The sequence below is a fragment of the Lotus japonicus genome, chromosome 3 (genome assembly GCF_012489685.1).
Source record: "Lotus japonicus ecotype B-129 chromosome 3, LjGifu_v1.2".
Lineage (NCBI taxonomy): Eukaryota > Viridiplantae > Streptophyta > Magnoliopsida > Fabales > Fabaceae > Lotus > Lotus japonicus.
Window position 1 is genome coordinate 96,464,450 of NC_080043.1, and position 26,410 is coordinate 96,490,859.

At 35.5% G+C, this 26,410-nt stretch overlaps 1 protein-coding gene and 1 long non-coding RNA gene across 4 annotated transcripts; both read left to right on the forward strand.

The window, feature by feature from the left end:
* Positions 1–14,849: 14,849 nt before the first annotated feature.
* On the forward strand, positions 14,850–17,014 carry LOC130743086 (BTB/POZ domain-containing protein At2g46260-like). The gene is made up of 3 exons (XM_057595204.1): positions 14,850–15,371; positions 15,672–15,954; positions 16,222–17,014. Exons 1-3 carry the CDS (start codon positions 15,323–15,325, stop codon positions 17,012–17,014), a joined length of 1,125 nt encoding a protein of 374 aa, XP_057451187.1. The 5' UTR covers positions 14,850–15,322.
* Positions 17,015–21,565: 4,551 nt separating this feature from the next.
* On the forward strand, positions 21,566–23,900 carry LOC130747899 (uncharacterized). Of its 3 annotated transcripts, XR_009022547.1 has the most exons (4): positions 21,576–21,928; positions 23,149–23,207; positions 23,405–23,606; positions 23,695–23,900. It is a non-coding gene; the product is annotated as an uncharacterized LOC130747899 (long non-coding RNA). The 3 variants fall into 3 exon arrangements; XR_009022548.1 differs by having other exon boundaries at positions 21,566–21,928; positions 23,149–23,606; XR_009022546.1 differs by lacking the exon at positions 23,149–23,207 and having other exon boundaries at positions 21,587–21,928.
* Positions 23,901–26,410: the final 2,510 nt, after the last annotated feature.

Below are 26,410 nucleotides of genomic sequence, written 5' to 3' on the forward strand. Positions count from 1 at the left end.
AAGCTTCCTAAAGCTTGTTTAATTAAAGTCCTAAGCTTGTAAGTCTAAACTGTTAAACAGTGTTTTATTTACGTTAATTAACCATAATACTTCTTAAGACCTAATTCTAGCTAGCCACATTGGGAACAGAGTTGAAGAATCTTGGAATGGGCGGAGGAAGCCTCATCCGCTGCGATCCGGGCACGCTGGTACGCCGTCTCAGCCTCTCCAGCCGCTTCCATCTGCTACATTCCGCGCTACAGCACCCGCTAGAAGAGCAGCACGTCTGGCCTGGCTTTCCGCTAGGTTAGCCGCATGCGCCGCAACAGCTGCAGCCTGTTTCGCAGCTGTAGCGTGTCTCTCAACTAATCGTACAGCGTGTCGGGCCTCCGAGTTCGCACTCTTTTGTAGACGGGTAAGGGCGCGGGCTGCACCGTCAGCGTCGACGGTGGCAGCACCGGCAGCGGCTTTAGCGAGCTCGGCGGAGGAAAATGCGTTATTCAGAGCCGTTTCGGTGAGCTCATAATCATCATCGACGTCGGCCTTGCCTTTGCCCCCGTAGTACATCGCATCATCTGAATCATCGTCGGAGATAGGGTGGTTCGAGGAGAACACCACAGTCGTACTCCCTACAGCTGCGATGGTGGCAGCCCCAACCAGAAGGGCATGCCATGTGACCTTGCGACGACCCACTGGCGAGCTCATTGCTCGACTGAAGAAGGTGCGGTTGAGACCCTCCTGGTTTCCGACAGGTGTGAAGAAGGTCGGCTTCCTGCCGTCGGAGCTCAACACACGATTGGCAGTGAAGAAGGTGCGTTTGGCAGCGGAGATGGAGCGGAGCTGAGCGGAGATGGAGCGGAGCTGAGCCATTGAAAAATAAAGTCTGAGTGTAGAATGATCTGCTGTGGAAGGATTGAAAAGACAACCGTCTTACAAAACTTGGAGGAAGATGAAATTGAACCTGTTTTCAAACTGGTTTGGTCAATACCTGCCCCTTCCAATGTTAGAGCTTTTGCTTGGACGTTGCTGAAAGATAGAATATAGACACGTGACAACCTTCGCAGGAGGCATGTTATTTCGACGGTGGACGAATCCTTATGCCCCTTATGCGGGTTGCAGGAGGAGTCATCGACCCATCTATTTCTTCTGTGTAATGCTACAAATCACATATGGTACGAGTGCTTTGAGTGGTTAGGGGTGATTTCTACTTTGGTGGCTACACCAAAGGAGCATCTACTCCAATTTCCTTCAATTGGCTACAACAAAGCACAGCGGGAAGGGGAGTGTGGCATTTGGTTGGCAATTATATGGACTATATGGCTGTGTAGAAATAAAGCAATCTTCAATGGGACAACTTTTGACAGTAACACAATCCTGTAGTTGGCGCAGCTTAGAGCTTGGCAGTGGTTGAGGGTAAAAGTGGAGGGCTTTACATATTCTTGGTTTGAATGGAAGCAAAACCCGCGGGCTTGCATTCTATCATTATAAGGAAGAAGCTCGCAATTTCATTGATACTAGTGTGGAATTATGCAGTAAAAAACCAGTAAAGAGTGGGCTATTAAATCTGTTACAACGCCTTGGACAATTAAGAGGGACAAAGGGGGTGGCTAGTGGTGCTTATACCAATCACGTGAATGGTAATCTTGTACCATCTTGCCTCTTTTCTTACTTTTAGGAATGAGAATTCTGTTTGGGGTGGACAATAGTATTTTTGTGTTAGGCTACTGGTTCTGGAAGTATGGCCATGTGTAATTTGTATTTTGTAATTTACTTTTTGTGCTCTTGTGGGTTCTAGTCTTTTTGACTAGCTCCCCTCCTCTGTATTCGGGTCAACACCCCTTGTGCTAGTTGAATGCAATTTTGGCTTATTAAAAAAAAAAAAAATATACACAGCTTGTGATGGTACAGTTGTTATTTCTTTTTAAACAAAGGGTAAAGTTATTTCTTATATTAACTTTATTTTTATTTTTATCTCTCATTTTATTACTTACCACATCTTGTATTTTATCTCTTACTTTTTCTTTCTTTTCTATCTCTTTTTCCATCCACTTTTTTCCAACTCATTTTTATCTCTCTTATTTTTCTTTTCCTTTCTATCTCTTTCTCTATCCACCTTGTTCAAACTCATTTTTATCTCTCTTACTTTTTCTTTCTTTCCTATCTCTCACCCTTCACCTTTTTTTCATTTTGTGATATGAGCAAACAATTATTCTAACTTAAAACATGTCATCGCATAGTTTTGCAGCTTAACGTGTTTTTCAACCTCATCAAAAAAACCTAGTCTTCTTTAATTATTATTTTCTTCTGAGGGATGACAGTATGCGTGTCTTTCTTAAAGGGACCACGCTAACCAATGACAGACATAACCAATTATTAGAAGAAACAAAAACCAACTTTAGAGTCATGGTGGTCAAAGGAGTAATGTTACTCACACACCTCTCTTTTAAGGTGTGTGAGGTGGAATGATGAGAGAGATAGAAAGAAAAGAAAAAGTAAGGGAGAGAAAGTATGAGATGTGATAGATGGTAAGAGAAGAGAGATAGAAACAAAAAGATGTGGAAATAAAGTGTTTTAAAAATGAGGTGTGTATATATCATTACTCTGGTCAAAGTGTGACCATTTCTCTTTCTTTTCTTCTCTTCTTCTTCTTCTTCCACCTCACTCACTCTCACACTCTCTCACTCTTCCTATCCCTTTCTTTCTTTGGCTTTCTTTGCCACGTGATATTTTCTCTCTCTAGCTTAGTTGTTTCAAATTTTCTTAACATGCAATTGCAATGAAACACTTCTGAACACATTGACCGTCTCTCTCTAGCTTAGTTGTTTCAAATTTTCTTTAACATGCAATTGCAATGAAACACTTCTGAACACATTGACAGTTTTATGGGATAATTCAATGACACACTTTTAACCTATGCTATGGAAATAACCACAAAAAGAATAGCTTAGTTGTTTCAAATTATTTTATGAAGAAAAAAACTTTTAACCTCTATCCCTATTTAAAAAAAGTTGTAGCATTACTTATATTTGTTATAATAAAAAATGTGTATTTTTTTTAGTGTCATATCATTATAGCATTAATTCTTTGTACCAAAAAAAATTATAGCATTTATTTTAATAGTATTTAATATTTAATACATTGTATAAATAATTTAAAATATTATTTATTAATATCGATTTTTAACCAATGTTAATAGTTAATACTATACTAATACTATACTGTACATACTCTCTGTAACATAAAAAAGATTGTACCTACTCTGATTGCAACTGGAGATGAATCCAGATGAATTAGAAACTGCTTCTTCTTCAATAAGAGAAAGAGACATTGAAGAAAGTCAAATACCTGCTTTGGTTGCCGCAGAGAAAGTGTGTTGATTCTTCTCTTCTGGGGGAGAACCTAATATCAGTGTTATCAGATTCGGACCGGTGATTGACTCGGTCGAGGCACTGAGTCAATGGGTCAATGGTTCAACCACTGGGTCACTGGTTCGATTGTTTGACTCGGTTCATATTAAAAAATTACTATAAAATAGTCCCAATACAATATAAAGTTAATATATAAATAATAAAAGAGGTTACAAAACACTAAATAACATTGTGGTCTAGTGGTTAATATTGCTTCAAATTTCCTCAAGGTCTTGTGTTCAAACACCACTTGCAACAGTTTTTTAGATAATTAACACATTTTTATAATACTCTACACATGTAAAGGCCCATTATCAACATATCAACAAAAAAAATAAAAAAACATAAAATAGGCCCAACTTTACAATGGACTGCAGCAGTTTACGTTAAAAAAAAAAAAAAACAGCCCAAGTTTCTGTTGACCAAAAAAAAAGGTGACTCGCCGGTTCAACCAAAAACCGGCCGAGCCACCGGTTTATCAACTAAATCGGCCGGTCTGTTCCGGTTCAGTCCGGTTCGATTGCATGGCCGATCCAATTGTCAGGTGACTTGCTAAGTCATCGGTTCGCGGTCAAATCGGTCGGACCGGCTGGTTCGGTCCGAGTTTTATAACACTGATCCATACCCATTTCGCACTTCGATTGCTTTTTGGTGGTGTGAGCTTGCCCAAATCTACAATAAATACTCTGATTTGTACTGGTTCAGTGTTGAGGAGAATCACTCAGTGGAGGGGCTTTGTAGTAAAAAACAAAATTAAATTGAAAAAATTATAAAAACCAATTAACAGATACACCCGGTTATCAATTGCACACCCTGACAGCTGGTGTGTTCCTATTGGTGCAAACATGTATGACATGGATGCAAAACCCACCTACTATTGCACCTTAGACAACACCGTAACCCAACTTCAGCTTAAAAGTCAAAAAAAAAAGTTGGGTCAAACACTACCTTAATCTTTTTCACGGGTCTACTGACTGAAGGTTCATTCATGAACAATTTTAACGTTTTGAATTACTAACCATCTAGATATGTATGGTTAAGAGGGGTGGCTGTTAGGGTGCAAGTGCACTCTAGGTCTTGCACTGTGCAAGAGTAAAATTAACCTTTTATAACAAGTCAGTTACCTGCTGAGAAAAAAAAAACGCATATTACAAAATTATCCTCATATCCTTCCCTTATTCCAGCTTTCTCCCCACCTCACCTCCTCCTTACACCACCTTCATCTCTCTCACCTCTTCCTGCACCACCGAGATCTCCGCCGGGAAATGGACGGCCAGAAAAGATAAAAATCACACGAATGCAGAACATTAAAGCAACTTTGTCTTCTACGTTATTAGAGTAGAAAAAAACCCCAAATTTTTGTTTATTGAAACTCAATTTAAAACCGTTGGACTCCATACCAACCAAAAAAAGCTCCCGATACATCATAACAATGGAAACTATTGAAAATCCCAGTATAAAGGATAGTAACATAGAAAATGAAGATTTCAAAATCTGAAATTGAAAAAACAATATTCTCAACCGTGTCCTTCAGTTTGATGGTGGCTGCCTTAGCTTTCCTGAAAGTTGGAAACCTCGTCGAACACCACTCCGACCACCATGACCAAATCGCCGACGTTCGCGAATTCCCATTCATTCAGGTTCGCCATTGCTGCTCTGTGAAGAGTCACTCCGCCTTAGCTCCCTGGGACGTCACCCTTACCTTGAAAATTGCCGGTGAAGACTAAAACCCCCCTAAAATAACTATCACAGACAACCACTGTTGGAAAATTGTTAGTATTTTAAAATTCAAGCACATTTCCCATGAGCCCACCGTCCAACATTGGTTCGATCACCCATGTGTTTATTGTGTTGTCACCCTCTAATTAAAGGCTTGCCGCCCAATGTTTAATTTCTGCCGCCCAAGATTAATCTCTTCACTATCTTGCTATTCACAAATCATTGCCTATAAATACCAAACATTTTCTCATGACAACAAGACACATGCATAGCACTAAACTAGTTCATCCTCTCCCATCTAAATTGTATCAGGGCATATTGATTAAGTTAATCTCGCTAGTTCTGTCACCCAGTTTACCTGAAGAGGCTGTTTAATCCCGGGGGAGTGTTTGGGATATTACCCGAATAAAACTCTCAAATTGATTTTCGCAACTCAGCTTGTTTTATTGCAGGTTCCGGTTTGTGAAGGTATACTCTTCGTGCTGTTGCTGTTTGACTCGGTGTTCGCGTTATTCATCCCTATTTTTCCAACAATCTTGAGAGTTTTATATGGACAATGCTGATCTCTCCTTCACAAACAACATAATAATGTATGGGTTCCTTAAAATGGTGATTTCTTGAGCTCTTCTGCCTTACAATGACACTCTTGGAGAAGATAAGTACTCTAATCTCCTGACCTGTCTGTGGTTAATTGCTTCACTTCTATGTAAGCATTATTTAGGAGAAACAATAATGATTTATAATCCCTTAATGTTGTGTATATCTATATAACGCTTGCAGATAAGAGGGTTGATTCTCATCGTACCACCAAAAGATCTATTTCTAGAGATGGCTGTTTTGCGAGAGCAAGCTATGAAAGAGCTCTATTTGCTGCGTTCTGCTTCTTTGAACAGCAACAGGTTCTTCCATTTTTTCCTCTATGTGTTAGATTTAGTAAAAGAAAGTTGCTCTGGCATCTGGTATCACACTCTTTAAAGTAAACAGGGCAAGTACAACAGAAAAATTAAATCATAATTATAATTAGGAATATAACTTCCTCAGAGTAGATCATCTAGTTTATTTGTGGTGGATGTCTATTGTCTATAAGAGGTGAATATTCGATGTTCTGATTTAATTGCTTCGATAACCCCATATAATTACATCTTGGCTTGACTGGATAGGATGTGGATTAAGTTAGTACTGAGTATATCTTTTGCATTCTATTTCACATTGCATCAATTTTCACTATGTCATATTTTGCATTCTATTTTGCTACCTGTTAATTTCGTTGCGGTATACTGTAAGCATAACGAATTAAGGTTGGGGGTGTTGTGACATCTTCAACTAAATGATGACTCTTGAATTAACTATTTCTACTGATGCCCATCTATTTTAGATGTATATAATTAATGTGCATATATGTCTAAGAACTCATCTTGGGTTTGATATTTTCTTTGAAATTTGGAAGAAAGTTCTAATTATCTCCTAAGAAACAGAACCTTGAATATGTGAATTAAAAATATTTTAGGTATTATTTTAAATTATATATAAATGGCTGCTATAGAGGCTGCTCGCAATAGGAATCTTGTTTCTGCAAAATTAGTTGACACTAGTTAAATTCATGTGGTGCTAGCTGTCTTGTGAATCCTATTAGACGAGAAGAATATATTATACATAACTTCTTTTTGGGATTAAAATTTACTTTAAAGTTTTGTTTGACTATATTAATTATCGTTGTGTACAGAGTCTTGAGAAGAGAGACTACATAACCAACTTCTTAATATAAAATATAGTCTTCCACAAAATTGTTCATCATGGTTAATGCTTTAAATTTTGTTAGTCTATCCTTAATGAAAAATGATAATTACAAAAATTTCACATTGGAACTTTGCTTGAATTAATGTTATTGCTTGAACGCATGCAATGTGGTTCTACCAATTAAAATGTGCATTTTTATGAAGTTTGATGTTCAAATTTAATAGATGTGGTTTTAATAGTACAGTCTTCCTAATTAGATATTCTTGAAATAATTTTAAATCCTAAAAGGTGTAAATTTCTTGATGAGAATCAAGTGCGGATGTCAATTCTGATCCTAAATTTAGAAATGTGTTAAATCAGTTTAAGGTATATAGCTTATTATAGACTGGTAATGTACCAAATCCGCTTTTGAAGATTGATCATGTTTGCATCATAATAGTAAGACTCAGTGTATATATATATATATATATATATGGGGAATGCTAACTTACTCCCACTTGATTTTGTGAAGGAGTAAGTTAGCACTTAACATCTTTTCATTTTGGACAAAAAACTCCAACTCTCTTTCTTCTTTAAGACAATAAAGTGGGGCTACCAATGTAATTTTGGTTACCAAACTTATTTAATTTTAAATCTCAATTTTTCTCTCTCCTCATTTATCACCTTCTTCCACCTTTCTTTGTCTTCAATCGGTTCCCATTTCTCTGCAACTGCTACCTCCAAGAACCAAAAGGCTCCTTCCACTACTCATTCTTGTTTCTACAATTCAATTTTGGGTTTTAGGAGCCCCTTTGCCATTCACGTCATTTAGGAGCCCCTCCCAATTCTCTCTCTTCAAGCCATATCTGCAGTTCCATTCAGTCTTCTCCATCATTTCATTTAAAAAGAAATCCAGCTTATTTTCCTTCTTCAAAATGAATCTAATTGAAAAAGAGGACCAAGAAAGAGAAAGGAAAAGAAGCAGGAGAACGAGAGGAAAAGGAAAAAGAAAGAGAAGGGTATTAAATGATGAGAGAGAATTTTAAGTTTTAAAATTAAATAAAAAAAATTTGGATAACCAAAATTACCAAAAACCCAGAACTTAAGTTTTTTTAAATGTGAGAAGAGGAGGGTAGTTTTTGTCCAAAATGAAAAGGTGTTAAGTGCTAACTTACTCCTTCACAAAATCAAGTGGGAGTAAGTTAGCATTCCCATATATATATATATATATATATATATATATATATATATTATTCTTTCCATGTATCTGGATAATACGTTAATCGGATTTTTCGTAATTTGATTTGGATATATTGTTAATAAATTGGAAGGATATATCCTAAAGTTATTCTTTTAAAAAATAAGAATGAAGCCTTTGATTTATTTCTCCCCTATATGCCTGAAGTAGAAAATCAATTAAGTAAGAGAATCAAAAGAGTTAGAGTTGATACATGACGTGAGTATATAATATCTAGTGATTTTGTAAAAGGTTGGCACAACTTATGAAGTAATTCCTTCTTACTCTCCTGGGTCTAATGAAGTTATTGGAAAGGAAAACAAAACATTGGAAAATATGTTGAATGAAATATTGGTTAGTGTCTTGAAGATGATAATTTATGGGGAGAAGCTATTTAACTACATGTCTACTTGAATTAGGATTCCCTGTAAGAAAACTAATAAGACACCCTATGAGGTTTTGAAAGGTTATCAAGCCCAACTGAAATATTTGAAAATGTGCGGGTGTCTTGCCAAGGTAATGTTTCCTAATTCTTAAGGAAAAATTATAATAATAATAAGATTATAAGATCTAAGAGTTCAGATTGCGTCTCATTGATTATGTTGAGCATGGTGCTACATATGGTTTTTTCTGCTTTAGAAGAATGACATGCATGACTGAAATTCTATCATCGAAACTATATAGTTGATGAGCTTTGAGCATAATTCTGTTAAGAACTGATCATATTTCTCATTGACAATTAACTAAGTCCAATGACTATTGTCATGAATCTTAAGATGATTATGACAATGATGATGATATGGAAATGAGGAAAGAAGAAGGAGTAAGAGGCAAAGAAACAAAACCTCTTTTGGAATATTTTATCTAATTTGTCTATGACCCTTTATTGTTTTCTCATGCTATTTCTTCTTATGAATCACATTTTGAAAGAAGCCTAATTTTAAATTAGATTTGATTTTGAAAAATAATTCATGAACTTTAGTTGATCTACCCCAAGGAGAAAATTCATTTTGTTACAAAAGTTTTCTCAAAAAGCAATATATTGATTATTTTGATACATTTGCTTCAGCTGTGAGAATTTCTTTATTTATACTTTATTGTTTTAGCTTCCATCTATAATTTAGTGATTCATCAAAAGGATATGAAAACTCTTTTGAATGGTAACTTAGATGAAGAAATTTATATGAATATTGAAATTAAGGGTCAGTAAAATAAAGTTCGCAAACTCCTCAAATCCTCATATGGTGTAAATCAGGTTCATGTGTAATGGCATGAAACATTTGATCAGATTTTGATTAGCGAATGATTCTTATCTTTTGATGTTAATAAATGTGTGTATCTTTGTATGTTAATTTTGTACATGTGATAGAATTGTAAATGGAAAAACTCTCTTTCATCAATTTGATATGAAAGATACAGGTGAAGCAAGCATGACTTTGGTGATTAAAATCACAAGGCAGTTTGGTCTTTATGACGTTAAATTTGTTGAGTAGGTACTCTCATAGCCCCAATAAGGATCATTGGGAAGCGCTTGCGGGAATTATAAAATATTTTAGAAATACCCTAAATTATGGTATCATATGTAGTGGATTTTCTAGTGTACTTGAATGATACATCGATAATAGATGAATCTTGAATTCATACGAGACAAAATTCACAAGTGGCTATGCATTTGCACTTGGTGGTGGTACGGTAAATTGAAAATCAGCCAAGTAATGTTGTACTATTGCTAAAACTACTATGGAGTCATAGTCTATAATTCTGGATTTGGTTGGTAGTGAGCTAAGTGGTTGAGAAACTGCTTACTGAAAATTCCTTTGGAATGAAATTACACTATCGGTATTAATGCATTGTGATAATCAATTTCATTTGTTTATGGTGGATATCCACTCTATGAGAATAATAGAGTGATGTTTATGAGAAATTGATTTGTGAGCTTAATGTCGTCACTTGGAAGGTGTCCAAGTAGACATGATAATGTTGTCTATTGAAATGTGTCCAAGTAGACCTGATAATGTTGTCACTTGGAAGGTGTCCAAGTAGACCTGATATTGTTGTCACTTGGAAGGTGTCCAAGTAGACATGGAGAAAGTAATAAACAAATTTTATTACTAATTTGAGACAAATACGTATACGTAATAATCTTGAGGTTGCTACAATATGATGGGGTTGTATCCCTAAATTATGTGAAGAGGATCCGTTAACAAAATCACTATGCATGAAGCTAGTGATAACACATCGAGGGGACTGAGACTTGAGCCAATTTGAATAAGTGAATAATGGTAACCCAACATTTGTGATTGAAGACCCCATGAAGAAGGTTCATATGGGTAATAACAAGTTATTCATATTGATCTGAGGGCACTACATAATTTTATTGTATAGTCGATTCCTAGGGTGTAAGTGTTGTGCTGCATTTTGAGAGGATAAGCTTTAGAACTTTTAATGATTTCCATACCCCTTATGGATGGTATATGAAGTGCAACATATACTTGATGGAATCACCTATATGAGTGTCAAGTGGAGCCGCTTGCATGAGATTTGGCTAATCTCTAGAGCACTCATGAATACCAGACACGCGCATGACCGAATTGGCGCACCACAGCGATAACAGCGAGATATTGTGGGGGTAATGATTGGTAAGGCCTCTAACACACACCAAAGTGTATTGGTTCATAGAGCTTGCTCCACCAATTCACTTGTGTGTTAAGTCTTATCAATCTAGGTCTGGTTCATAGCCCAAAAGGCACCAGATTCCACAAGTTACTCTCACGGAGTTTGCCCAAGAAATTCTACTTCCTTTAAATTCCCTTTTACTTGAACTTTGAAATATGTGGGGGATTGTTGGAAAATTGTTAGTATTTCAAAGTTCAAGCACATTTCCCATGAGCCCACCGTCCAACATTGGTTCGATCACCCATGTGTTTATTGTGTTGCCACCCTCTAATTAAAGGCTTGCCGCCCAATGTTTAATTTCTGCCGCCCAAGATTAATCTCTCCACTATCTTGCTATTCACAAATCCTTGCCTATAAATACCAAGCCTTTTCTCATGACAACAAGACACATGCATAGCACTAAACTAGTTCATCCTCTCCCTTCCTCTCCCATCTAAATTGTATCGGGGCATATTGATTAAGTTAATCTCGCTAGTTCTGTCACCCGGTTTACCGGTAGAGGCTGTTTAATCCTGGGGGAGTGTTTGAGATATTACCCGAATAAAACTCTCAAATTGATTTTCGCGACTCAGCTTGTTTTATTGCAGGTTCCGGTTTGTGAAGGTATATTCTTCGTGCTGTTGCTGTTTGACTCGGTGTTCGCGTTATTCATCCCTATTTTTCCAACAACCACCACCGCGCGGCCACCGTCACCGTCTAAGGTTCAGACCTGACGACAAAGGTTGGAACCCAGATCCCCTTTTGTGTTGCAGTTTCGATTTACCATTTTGGGTGAGAACCACCGCCATTATAGAAAAAACTTTAAACTTTGGTGAGAACCACCATCATTGAAACCAAGAACCACTGCTCCCACGACCGCTCCGATCTCCCCTTGAACCTCCACCCCGTGTAAAGCGACGAGACCAAGTTTGAAGCTTTTACCCAAATCGCAAAGGAGATGATTGCAGTATTTGGTTTATTTTGATTGTTGTTGGGATGATGGTTCACAGATCTGGGAAGGATGAGCCAAAGTGGGAAAGGAGGTGCAGGGGAGTGGAACCGTGATGACCGTAGAAGATGAAAGGGCATTTGAATCAAAATAAAATAAAATACAAATAAAAATATAAATACAGTATTACTGATCCAACTGGTTACTAATATGGTATCTAAGTAGCATATTTCATTCTTGTGGCTATAAACAAATCTTACACCGGTGCATGACCTATTAGCTATTGCACCTTAGACAACACCGTTAAGAGGAATATATTTTGAAGAGAATGTTAAAAATGATATTGCCAAGTTAGTATTTTGTACATGGAACTAGTGTTTTTTTCCCATGCGTTGCACGGGGAATATATCTATTGTATTTGATACATCAATTAATCATGAACGTGTGATTGTACGAGTTCGTTTTCAGTTATTATTTTTTAAATTCCAAGTTATTTATGTTTTTTTTTAAGTTGTTTCCAATATGTGTTCAGGGAACACGTGTCAACAGAATGATGCAATATCTTAGATAATTAGGAAAAACCTTTTATAATTTTAATGGATTATAATCTCAGCACTACATATTTTATTTTTTGATTGTAGATCATGAGAAAGAATAAAAGTAGAAATCAGGGGATTCTTGTAAACATGCAGTAAATTAGGCTTGAGACTTTTCCTAATTTAAAGAGATAATGAAAACGGTTTCAAGATTTGTTTCAAAAATAAATTTAGTAATGAGTTTTTTTTTTGATAAAATAACACAACATAAGAGAAGTTATCTAATGAAATGACACGTGAATTTTTTTTTATGAGAATTAACCTGAGAATGACACGTGAGATTTTTGTATGAAAATTAACCTGAGAATGACACGTCACTAAATCAGCCTGATGAAAGTTCTTCTTTTCTAATATACTAGTGTTTTTTGCCCGTGTCTACTGTATTTGATACGTCAATCAATACCTTAATTATTATAAATATATTAAACAACGGATGAAATAGAAAATTCTAAAATGGTAAGCAAAGTGAACAAAAAGTTTTCTCTTCTGAACCTGATTGAGATCAACAGGAACTCGTTTCACATTCTTCGTGAACATGAAGACAATACCACAAATCATAGATATAAGGAATTACCAACATATTAATCCTAAAAAAATGAATGTGATAGTAGCACAAATCAGGATTGTGAAAGATAAATAATAAAGTATGACATCATTGTGTTTATACCAAGTCATCCAAGTTTGAGCCAATATTGCAGGGTACCTACAAAATTTATGATATATATCAGACTTTGTACATAGTTGGTTTAATCAGTAAAGACGTATTTAATCGTAAAGGAAATAGAGCGAATCGTACATCGACAATAATAATTTTGCATCCGATGTTCATCAACTTATAAAATGTAATAATCATCCTATTAACAGTGAAATAAAGTTAGGCCACTTAGAAATCAGTTTGTATTAAAAAGTTATAAAGATAAAGAACTAAACCAACACTCATATGTTCTCAAAAACTTATTGGTAGACAACATTACGCGTGGAGTTTGAAACTACCCCTTGTTAATCTACAATGAGTACCTTCAGTCCTTGTCTAGATTTCACCCTTGAGAGAGCGACATACAGATGTCCGTGTGTAAACACAGGCCTCAGAAGGTACAAACCCACATGAGAAAGGGACCTTGACTCTTGTTTATAGTCATTGTGAAACATAAAGTCACCGGAAATTGCCTTCAAAGGGATGACTGACTCTTGTATTATGTTTTACCCAACTTGATTCATGATAAAACAGTTGCAACAATTATATATTGAGTAAGATGAGTGACTCTCAACCGTGTTCCATTACACAAACCAATTGCTTGGTCTATATTACGAAGAAGCATGATCGAAAATCCAACTTTCAATATTAGTCTAGGTTTGGAAATAACACCGATGAAAATTAAAACATAATAAAAGGAGAAGACTAAAAAAAGACTCTTCAAATCTTCTCTTTTTTCACCACCTTCAACATCTTCTTTCCTGCACCCCCAGAAGGGCCCTTAACTTCAACTCAGGAGGGGACAGACGCTTAACCGGAGAGAGAGTCGTTATAGTCATTCCCAACGTTAACTACACCATTTGGAAGAGTATCAACATCAACAACTTCAGTCATCTGAATTAAGAACGACCAAATATGATGAATGAAAAAGATAAACCCCAATTGATCATTTATAATTCTTAAAACTAATAAAATTAAAATTTATTTTAAATCTCAAATAATCTAACCTTTCCACACCTATTTTTCTTGATTATGCATGATTAAGTTTGTATTGTAGTCCTAAATTTTTTAGATAATACACGGAAAGGTACCAAATCCTTTCTTTTTATAAGAGTGTATATACCCTAATTATTTATTATATTTTAAATTGTAATATCAATAATTTTCATTGTATTTTTTTGCACTTTACCCTTTGAAATTCATTTTTCTTTTATGTGGCACGGATTATGTCTAACTAATTTTTAAATTATATATATATCACATCCTCATGAGTAATATCTTTGCTCTTAGCCTGAAAGGGCAATCAGACCTTTTTGTTCCAGTTTGACTGCGTTTTAATACTTGAGCCGCTGGTCTATACTTCCCACCACGTTCACATCCCAATGTTATCAAAGGCTTCCTTTTTGCAGATCCGTAGTCAGACCTAATCACAATAACAACATAACCATTCTCTTTACCTACACCGCGAGCCCAATCAATAAGATCAGCGGGAGATGCAAAAGCCTGCACATACAAAATTTATAAATCATTATCTCATCACATAAACGTAACCATGTAAGATAAACAATTTTAATACTTACTTGATCAGTAGTAAAAGCCTTTGTGAGATCCACCCTAACAACAATTGTGCCATCATGTTCATTATTAACCTCAGAAGTTCCAGCTGCCATAATGCTCCTAATAGACAACAAACTTCACCAAGTCAAACACTAAAACTAGAAACTGCAACAAAAATCGTAATTTAAACTACAGTAACTTCCGCTATCTTAATAGCGGAAGTTACAGCTACCTTGATAGCGGACGTTACAGCTATTTTAGTAGCGGTAACTTCCGCTACTAAGATAGCGGTAACTTCCGCTACTAAGATAGCGGTAGTTACCGCTACTAAGATAGCGGAAGTTACCGCTACTAAAATAGCGGTAGCATTTAAACGTCCGCATTTTAAGTGGCGAAACGAACCAGAACCCACATATTCAACCCAGATTTACGCGAAAAACCCGTAAAAATCCCAAAATCTCACCTATTTTGAGCTTCTAATCTTCTCTTGATCTCACCCACTTATCTTCTACACTAATTTGGAGCTTCAAAGTGTGTGATATATTGATTTAGAAGATGAAATAGGGATGGGGGAAGGTGAGAGTGGAAGAGGAAGAAGGAAGAAGCTGAGATAGTGAGAGTATTTTTTTTTTACTGTTTTGTATGTTTTCTATTTGGGGGGTATTTTTGGAATTATAAAAAAAGGGGATGGTGTGAATAGTAAAGAGAGGTGGTACAAATAGTCTCTGCCTAATATGTATAGTTCTGCTGAAAGAAATATGTTTGTGTAGCATTTTTTATTGTTTTTTTTTTTTGCAGCTCTTGTTTTATGGGATGAGTGACTCAGAGCAGAGAGATGTCACCCTCAGGATTAATGCATCTGGTAACTTTTAATTTGTATCCTAAACTTATCAATATTTGTCCTTTTAAGTTTTCGCATTCATCCGGAGCCCAAAACTTTCTATTAGTCTTTCCATTTTTTGTATTGTCACAGGCACGGCCAATAGATTCATGGAAGCATGAGTTTTATCGATATTTTTTTTTTAAGTTTTCGCATTCATCCATTTCACCATGATGAGAAATGCCAAGCATGAGTTTTATCGATTATTTACAGGACAGCTTATTTTATTTTTGGGAAGAACTAATTTTAGTCACCTGAATGTCATTTTCTTTTCCATTACAGAAGAAGTTGTTCTCATGGATCTACTGAAATTTATGTACAGTAATACCTTGAATATTGCTGCACCACCTGCACCTGCTTTGGTGGAACTGCTTATAGCTGATAAATTTGAAGTTACTTCATGCGTGAGATACTGTAGCCAGTTATTGCAAAATTTGCCCATGACACTTGACTCTGCATTGCTTTACCTTGACCTTCCGCATACCATCTTAACGACTGATGCAGTCCAACCACTCATTGATGTTGCAAAACAGTATCTTGTTTGCCGATACAAGGATATAACCAAGCAAGTATTTCCATTTTATTTAATTTCAGTAACATTATCTTAAATTCTAGTACTACAAATCTTTTATGGTTTTTCTCTTCTATCAAGTGGTATTTAATGAGGAACAAGCCATAGATTCAAAGAAGGGGCTGATGTGTGGTACTTGGTCCACTAAGTTTTTTTTTTTTTTTCCATTATGGCATTCCACGAAGTGTCTTTTGGAAAAAAAAAATTTGTTTTCAATGCCATTATTGATTCTAATTATCCATTCTCTAATAATATGACCAGGTCCAAGAAAGAGGCTATGGCCTTGCCTCTTTCTGGAATTGAGGCAATTTTGGCTAGTGATGATCTTCAAGTTGGATCAGAAGATGTTGTATATGACTTTGTATTAAAGTGGGCTAGACAACATTACAATAGTCTGTATGAAAGGATGGAAGTTCTGGGTACACGGCTTGCACGTTTAATTCGCTTCCCTTATATGACTTGCCAAAAGCTTGAGAAGGTTTTAACCTGTATTGACTTTAGACTTGCATCTAAGCTCGTACGTGAAGCCTTATTTTTCAAGGCAGAGGCTCAACAATCACTTGGAGCTGATGCTTCTTTGAACTGTGGGTTTGTGGAGAGGGCGTATAAGTGGCGTCCTGTTAAGGTGGTAGAATTTGAACTTCCCCGGGAACAATGTGTGGTGTACATGGATTTGAAGCGAGATGAGATTGCCACTTTGTTTCCATTTGGCCGTGTGAAGTCTCAAGAATTCCATTTGGGTGGACAAATGTTTTTTCTATTTGGAGAGTGCAGCAGGGACAACAATAACCCTTCCCATCACTTTGCGATGGGTGTGGGAATGAGGAGTAAGTGTTTAGGAAGTATTGTTGTGGACTATGAATTTGCTGCAAGGTCTAGGCCAGCAAAGGAGGAGTTTCTTAGGCAGTATAAAACCCATAAAACATTTACTGGGGGGACGCGTGCCGGTCGTAACTTGTTTGGGGTTCCATGGAGTGAATTCATGGCTGAGGATTATCCTTTTTTCATTAACGGTGTTCTCCATCTCAAAGCTGTACTCACTATCAGAGGTTGATCCTTTATTTCTGTTTATGAACTATGTATTATAGTTGGTAGCGTTACTTTTAGCTGCTGATTTCTTATTTTCTTGTAAATTGCTGTAGTAAACTTTAATACCCAGTCACTATGCACTAAGTTATTATGCATATGTTTATTGTTAAAAGTGCCACTAAATTATATACTAGTTTCATATGTTTTTTTAAAGTAACTAACTAACTACAAAAATTTCATTGAGTGTTTGTTGTTAAGATCTGAATGTGAATTGAGGACAGAAATATTTTATTTACTTGGAAGCATTCTCCTTGTACCTCATCGCACTATATACTAGTTAAAATTTTACATTTGAATATGTTAAAATTTGGTCATTAGCAAATATAAATACCCATTGTATTATTTCGGTATTTGTTTATATTATTATATACACTACAAATACACATACTCAATCCAATTAACTTTGAGTAGAAATTCTTTAAAAAAACCGAGTAGAAATGAATTATTTGGAAAGAGTGTATTTATGCATGTCCTTTTTACTAAATTTAGATAAAAATTTGTTCTCTAAATCAAACCAATAAGGATTTTATTTTTTTCAATGGTGCTTCGATAGATATTAAACGGTTTCCCAGCGACACTTATATTTAGGGGCGTAGCCAGGATTTTGACACCAGGGGACCAATTAGATCAAACAAAGTATTTATATACGTATATTTAGAAACACGCTAAAAAACTATAATGGACAAAAATAAAGTAAAGTTGTTTTTATCCACCACAATTTTGGTTCATTGACTTTCTATTGTTTATCCAAATTTACTATGACTTAAAATAATAAATAATATTTTTACCTCACAAATAAAGAGTATATTTTGATACAAATCACATTTTTCATTTAGTATGTTAAGGGAGCAAAATGTAAACGTAATTAAATATGTTATGACTATGAAAACGTAACTAATGAACATTTTAGTAATTTATTTTGATTTTACTTTATTTTATCTTAACGACATTCATTTTTTTAACTTCTGATATGATTATCATACACAAATTTAACCTTTTATCCTTTTTTTTTTATCAAACTTCATTATATCAAGCATAATTAATTTGAATATAAGAGATGTTAACCAATTTATAAGTTTGTCGAAACTAAAAGTCTAAATAAATAATAATTCAACATATTTGTTTGTCGTTTCATATTCAATGAGGTATTAATTACATTTATAAATATTAGAAATCGTATTATATGTATCATAATTGTGCTAGTTTAGTGGTTAATCAACATGATAAAGACTCTCTTGTCAGAGATTCAAACCCTATTGAAGACATTTTTGTTTTCTAAACTTTTTTCAAAAAAGTCGAATTAAAAAAATGAGAAGCTAGGATTCGAACACACGACAAGTACAAGAATTCCGGACAAGAAATCTATTATTTTACCTCCATATTTATATGGAGGAATTTAGCATACACAAATAGAAGCTTGTGTAAGGTTACACAAGTGCCTTTTGACCTATGGTAGCAGGTTTAGCAGGTGGTGATGGTTCCTTCAGATCGCTAGTGGTTTGGCCGGGATCTGAGCCTGTGCTGCGTGTGGATGAAAACTGGGTTAGATCAGATTCAGATGCAATATACATGGATCCGGTAGCAGTAGGTTCGATTGGGATATGAGCAACAAACATCAATGAACCCAGATGAAAATAGCCCTTGGGCCGATTCCGATTATGCTCGACCATCCCCTCAAAGCTCTGAACTTTCATGAGAAGATAAAAATTTGGGGCTAGGTTACAGGTGAACAGACAAATCGGCAACATCCCCACCGACACCATGGTCATCATCCTGTCAACACCTACCTGGAACAGCCACGCACGGTGGTTCTGGTCAAGGTTTGGCGGCGAGTTGGTTCTGATCGGGGGTGGAGGATGGTGTTTTTTTCATCTTCGTTTCTGTGAGGGTGCTCTTGTTCCTGCGTAATGAATCTTATCCCTTTCTCGATTCCTTCCCCTCTTACTCGAAGCTTCCCCTGTAGTGGAAAAAAATAGACAGACACTGAAAAAATTGAAGAAGTCGTGATGAACTGATGATGATGGAAGAGCTTAGGGGGAAAGAAGAGGAACAGATTAATTCGAATTAAAAAATATTTAATTAAGAAAATATGTTTTTTGATTTTTTTTAAAAAACCTGCTATAATAGGTCAAAAGGGCTTGGTGTAACTATGCACAAGTTTTTACTTGTGCATAGTAAATTTTTCCTATTTATATATAATATATTACAGGGGCCAAATGATAAATTACCTAGTCCCATGGTAAAAATCGAGAAGTTGCAAGGGGCCGGAGCCCCGGTGAGCCACCGCCGCCCCTTATATTAGTAGAACTAAAATCTCAAGAAATGATACACCAATACAATCAAAGAGATAGCAACATTTTTTCAATTTAACCCGCTCCAACTTTTGCAAGTCATTCAGCTCTGTCAGAATTGCAATCTAAAAGCTTTCATGGGAGCCCACAACGTGGTTTCAACGACACTGAAAAGAAATCAGCCACCAACACTGAGAACCGGAGATGGTAGTTGTGCATGGCCAGGCTAGCGAGAACAAGAAAGGAGAGGATTTCGTGCTACTAAAAACAGAATGCCAAAGGGTGGTGGGAGATGGTGTGTACATACTCTGTTTTTGAGGTATGTTTCTTTCTTGCGCCATCACCTCTGGCTTTTCTTTTTTTCAGATTTGATAGATTGTGATTTTGATGCATCAAAAGTCAATTTATGTGTGATGTCTTATTTTCTAATACTAGCCTGGCATGATGATAGAGAAAAGTAAATGATTGAGTGAAAATGTTATGCTATGCTGTTTGATGTTGAGTTACTTAATGCACTTATGTATGATTCCTTGATGTGCCTTGCTTTTAGTTCATAACTGATTTAAACTGTCAAAACTGGAAATTATTTAGGATATTGAATATGGAAGACCGCCAAGGCTTTTCCCCCCTCTAGCAATCGATTTGTGATATTCAAATGTGATTGCTCAGGTTCACTAATTGAATATGGAGGACCACCAAGGCTTTTCATGTCTTGGCTTCTCAATGTCAGATCTTTGCTATCTCTCAAGCTAGGTCTACATCGATGCTGCTATCGCGGTTTTCTGGATCTCGCTTCTTCTCTTACGTGAGTTCATGTCGATGCCTATCATTGGATAAATTCTTATTAAAGTAAATCAGTTCTTTCCTTTGTGCCTATTTGATAGATTAATGACAAGACTTCCTTTATGGCTCTTCTGTTTTTGAAAAGTGAGCATGGATGAGTAGTTGTAAATTTAACTCATGATAGATGGGGAAAAAAGCTTGATGCTTCAATACTGATTCTAGTTTCTGTCTTAGTTTGATTCTTTTGAGGTGGTATAGCAAGAGATATTCCTAGGTGAAGTGAATTCTAAATTAAGAAGTGAATTTCATCATCTGTGCAGGATATTGCATGCTGTCAAGGTTTTCTCAAAGCAAGAATACTTAGATGATGTGAATCATGTGATATCGTCCTTCAGACAAGAGGTATGCTTTATCCAGTTTTAACTTTGATGTTAAATTGGTAAGCATATGAATATCATATCAAATTAATGAATATAAGGTGTCTAATTCTTCTGCCTGGCGAGTGCAGTTATTAGCTTACTCTTTTAGTATAATAGTATATGGCCATAATTGTCTTTGTGTTCTAAATCCTTGTTGATTTTATTTCTGACATGTGAAGATTGTTTCATGTTTTAATTATTTCAAGCAACATTGAATTAAATCTATCTTGATGGTAAAATGCAGAGTTAGCAAACGTGCTCCAAAACACGTAATTGAGTAAGGTTTTAGTCACAAGTTTTGTTTCATTGGGGTTTTAAATTTAAAGATTACAAGTTTCATCTCAATATGACATTGAGAATCTTAGATTTTATGTTATAAGTGTTTTTTATTTATATGGTTAAATTTAATGAATGCTTGCAGGTATTCTCTTTTGTATTTTCCCTTATATGTTCTTTTTCTGCTTAAACTTTTTTCTCTGATGTTAGTTAAATTTGTGCCTTCATATCATTTTGCAAATGTACTTGACTGAGTTTCTGAGTTTCTTACTAATGTTGAAATCTAGGTGCACTACACCATTTTGTGTCTCTAGCAACACATTTTTTAGCAACAAGTCTAAAGTGTTGCTTAAAATAGAATAGCTAACAATTGTTAGTGTTGCCATAAAATGTGTATTTTATACAATACTCATATACTAACATAGGCCAATTGTTCCCTTAAAATTTAGGGTTAATCCTCTAATTGGTCCCTGTGGTTGTGTGGCCGTCTGAAATTAGTCCCTCCCGTAAAATCTAAGTCCTCGTGTTTGGAAAGTGTGTGGAAATTAGTCCCTCCGACGAGGACCTGCTACACACACTTTTTCAAACACGAGGACTTAGATTTTACGGGAGGGACTAATTTCAGACAGCCACACAACCACAGGGACCAATTAGAGGATTAACCCTAAAATTTATATAGCAACAATTTTGGCATGTTAATATTGTAAATTACATAGCTTAACATTTGATGAGTGTTGCTCAAAGTTAAGTTAAGCTTACCGTCAGAAAAAAGTTAAGCTTAAAAAAAAACTCTTTCATTCAATTTTCAAAATGAAAATCAGATGAAATGGAAAGAATAGGGAAGTCTCTGGAAGCTTGCAGTTTCTCTCGAATCTAGATCGAGAACCAGAGCTCGCGAAGACGAAGACGAAGCTCGCAGGGTTCGTCTCTCTCTCTCTCCATCGAAGCTCGCATGGTTCGTCTCTATCTCCATCGAAGCTCACAGGGGTTCCTCTTTCTCTCTCGCACTCCATCGAAGCTCGCAAGGTCTGTATCTCTTTCTCTCTCGCACTCCATGGAAGCTACAAGGTCCATCTCGTGAGTTCACTCCGTTCCTCTCGCGAACAAGAGGTACTCCTGGTCTCTCTATCACTGACTCACTCACTCTCCCAATTCATATGGTTTCAATTTGATTCTAGGGTTTGGAACAATTTTAGTTTGATTTTAGGTTTTATTGAAATCATTGCTCTCTGATTGCTTGGGTTTGTGTTTCTTGCGATTTTGGTTTTGATGAGGTTTTGTTGTGGTTCTGGTAAAAGTGATACAGACAAGCTGGAATACCATAAATTTTGCAGAAATTGATGATGAATTGTGATAAATTAAGAGATAAGCATCACACTTCACTTTTGTAAACGAAGCAATCATAGTATTATCAATTGAGTGACAAAATTTGGATGCAAATTGAAGTTAATGTGCTTCATTAGATTACTATATTTTGACTACAATAAACACATGCTAACTATGGCATACAAGTTTCAGATTAAAGGTCAACCATTGCAGTAGCTAGTTGTTTTAGATTCATGATTTGACAATTTTGGATATTAAAACTTAAAAGGGAATTTAACTAAACACTGAAAAATATTTTAGTCGAATTCTTGGAACGGTGTGAATGGTTAAACAAACCAAGAGTGTGCCTTTCTTCTATGTAGGAATGCCTCAAGCTGCTGGTCTATGATTTTTGGCTCATTAAATTTTCTAAGTGTATTAGAGGCGGGTATTGGACCAATTTTGCTTGTTTTTAGTCCTTGGAAGCTATATGTTAGAGCTGTTGTACTGTTATTTGTTGCTCTGTCTGTGTTGTTCTGACTTCTGTCTGTTAAAAGGCTTACCAGCTTATGGGCTCCTCTGGGATCAACCATGTTTTTACTAGTTGGATTTTGGAGCACTTGATACTGCTATTCAATTATGCTGGCTTTATAATTATTGATAATGTACTGGTTTAGAATTCGAGTAGCACATTTCAACAAAGGCCCCTCACGGTGTAAGACAAGGACTTAAAGCATGAATTGAAGTCAGTGATATATGTTGACGGCTTTTGATCTCACATTCTTTTTAAATCTCTTGAAGTATCTTAGCATTAAGGATTATGTTAAGAGCTAGGGTTAGATTTAGAGTCTATGGGCCAGGTCCTTATGTACTTTGTACTACATGTTGTACTACTCTTAACCTAGTATTATATATATGAGGGAGGCTGCACCTTGCAGTGTATCCCTCAATTTTGAGTTTAGGCAACACTTTTATTACTTTATCCAACAATTTTGAAGTGTTGCTAAAGGTGATAATTGTTGTAGTGGTGCTACGCCCTACCTGGATTCCAACGGGGAAGGAAGGTTGGTGGTGCCTATGTCAGGTTTACTTACATTTCACTTTCTCAACCACTGATTCAGTTTAATTCAACAACTACCAAACAAGTGCATCTTTTCAACTTGAATGCTCTATATCTCATGATAAGATGTATAGCTAGAGCTGATATCAGAATGTGTGTGGATTTTACATATATGATGATAAATTTTATGAGGACGTTATTTTTTCTTTTTCTTGTTGCAGAAATCTTGGGAAATCCATGTAATATAAAAGGGTCTTAATGCAGCTGATGCAATTTTGATAAATTTCCAGACCAGCTTCAGGGTCTGCTGCTGCTCATTTCGAGAAATTAAAGCCCACCATTGAAGCAGATGCATGTGACGTTGAAGATCCTTCAAGCTTCCCGATGGTCCTTGTTCAGACTCCCATGTGCAATAAGAGAGAGGTAATAGAAACAATATTCCCATCCTCTTTCATTCATTCATTCTTCTGAGTTGGAGTTGTAATAGTACCACTTGCTTCTTGCTTTTCAGGTCACTAACACTGCTCTCTCTGCTTCTGCGTTAGCATTACCCACTCTTTGAGACCGTTCCTTTCTTTACCAAAGTACTAACCCTTTTTCTCTCTTTTCTCCGAGATGTTTGTTGCATAATACTCTTCTATATGTAGATCTGAACTGAACTTAGAATATTTGTAATTATGAATTCTTTTTCTTACTATGAATTCTTTTTCTTATGCATTAGTATTTTTGCCGTTGTCTTGCTTGATACTATAAGATTTGAATCAAATCAATTTTCTCTTGACTATTCTATGTACCTATGGATTAAGTTTAAAACTCATTTTAAGTGCTAATATTACAGATATGTGATGCTATGATTGATCAAACTTAAGTATATAATTCATAAATTATTTCTTGATTAGCTTTTTGCTGTGTGTAACTATTTTCAAATTTAGATTTTGCTTTAAAGTGCTTTTATTGCTCAATCAAATTGTATTTTGAAACACCGATTAAGATGTGAATATTTCCGATTCAAAGAATATTAAGTTCTATAATGTGCAATGTGTTACAAGAGACCGGCCCTCTAACACTAATTATTATACTATCAATCATGAATCATGCGATACATTCAGAAGTTATTAGATGCACGCTTCTTCCCTGATCACCAAACTAATGGACAAAGTTTCACGTAATCTGAGGTGCCACTTGTAGAGTTTGCAAGTTTCAACTACAACTACTGGCTAGTGGCTCTAGCTGTGGCCTTGTCAATCTCTGGCAGAGGGCTGCACTCTCAATGAGCTTCTATAGCTACACCCTTTATGGGACCTTAAGTTATTAGGCCAATTATAATTAGTCATTACTATATCTATGTTTATCTCTTTATTTACTTGACTTGAGTAATGAATATTGTCCATATATCCGATTCTATGATAGCATTTGTCCATACATTTTCTTACTTTATTATTTTACATCTCTCTATCATAATGACTACATCTGATCACATTTTTCTCTCATCTCTTATCTTTCACCACTTTATTTTAAAAATTATACACGTTTACTTTACAAGCATAATTACACTAGTCTTATTTTCTTTCGCTTGGATTTTATCTTCACAATGTATGATGAAAACACCTTTCAAATCATGAAATATCTTCTGTGATACTAGCCACTAATTATATTCTATATGGTTGGATAAAGTGGTCCTCTTATATGGACTTATACACATTGATATAACATATGGTTTCCTTAATATGCACCACTTTTTAAGTGGTGTAATTTTAGACCACTTACTTTGACCGGTTTTTTTTTTTTTTTAAAGTATCATTAAAAATTTTTTATACATTAAATTTCTTTAAAAAAAGATGTATTGACCTGTTATAGCAGGTTAAAAAAAGTGATGTAAAATTACACCACCCTAAAAATGGTGCACATTAGGGGTTACCCGGCTAATATAGTTCGTTTTAAAAATTCTTATCCACCGGTTGTTTTTATTTGGTGGTGTCAGCCCTTGGATAACATTTCAAGGGTAGTTTAATGATTATTGATAGTAATGTTAACCAAGAAATTTTGAAAAAAGCTAAGGACCTTTGTAAAATGTGCTTCATAGGCTATGCCTTTGAAATTTATGAGGTACTGCATTTGGGTGCTCAATTGGTTTTATTTTTCTATTTATGCCTATGTTGCTTATTATTGTAGTCAGATTTTGACGCATTTGTGATGTGGAATCCGGATTTTGAATAGTTTCTTTTATTAGTTTTTTGAATAGTGCATGGTTTTAATAGTTGTATCGGTGGTTGTTGAACTTGATTAGAAACTTATGGTTGATTTTAGGTTTGATGATTGCATTTGAAACATTTGTTAGTACTCAAATGTCTTTGTATAAAATCAATTTAGAGGTGTTTAGCTTTAATTTATAGTTTTAGTTGAGTCATTTACAATATGTCATTTGATTTGTTTTCATGCATTGTGTATCAGGTGAAGACCAGAGAGTTGGGTTTGACAACAATTGTGGGGAAGAACCACTCTTCATATTCAGGCTTGCCTACACAAAAATTGTGTGATTCTCATTTGGTTTGATGACACTATAGATTCTCGTGAGTGTGACAGTGTTGTCAATATATACAAGGTGTATACAAGGTGTCTTCAGTAATGAGACCTCATGCCTTGAGCAGGATAAAGGATTCAGAGGTGAAGGCCTTCATTGAGAAGTGCCTTGCTCAACCAGGGGCTTAGATCTCTGCCACTGAGTTGCTCGAAGACCCTTACATGTCCTTTACTATGACGAAAACAACGATTCTAGATAATACTTTTTGGGTAATTTTCTTCTCTTTTATAAAGAAAATTGATTTAACTATTGTTAGTTGATAAGTCAGTTTCATCAGGGTAGGCTTGACGACGTATTAGTGATTTAATTTATTTATTTTTTCTTTGTAGGAGTGAACTTGGAGATGAGTTTATCTTGTAAAATCAACATAAATGTAATTCAATTGTATCACTTAGTATTTGTACATTATATTTTTAAAGTTTGAAAATAATATTAAAAGAATACTCATATATATAAGAGATAATCTATTTGAACAGACATAGCAACATTGCATAAGATATTCTATTAGACTTTAAATCAAAACCGACTAATTAATGTGTTTTAGTTTCAATTTTGAGATTCAGATTGTCATCACATGTTCTCTGTGTATGACTGACTGTATTGAAACATGGCTGAATATGAACTCTTGAAAAGAAAATACATGGAG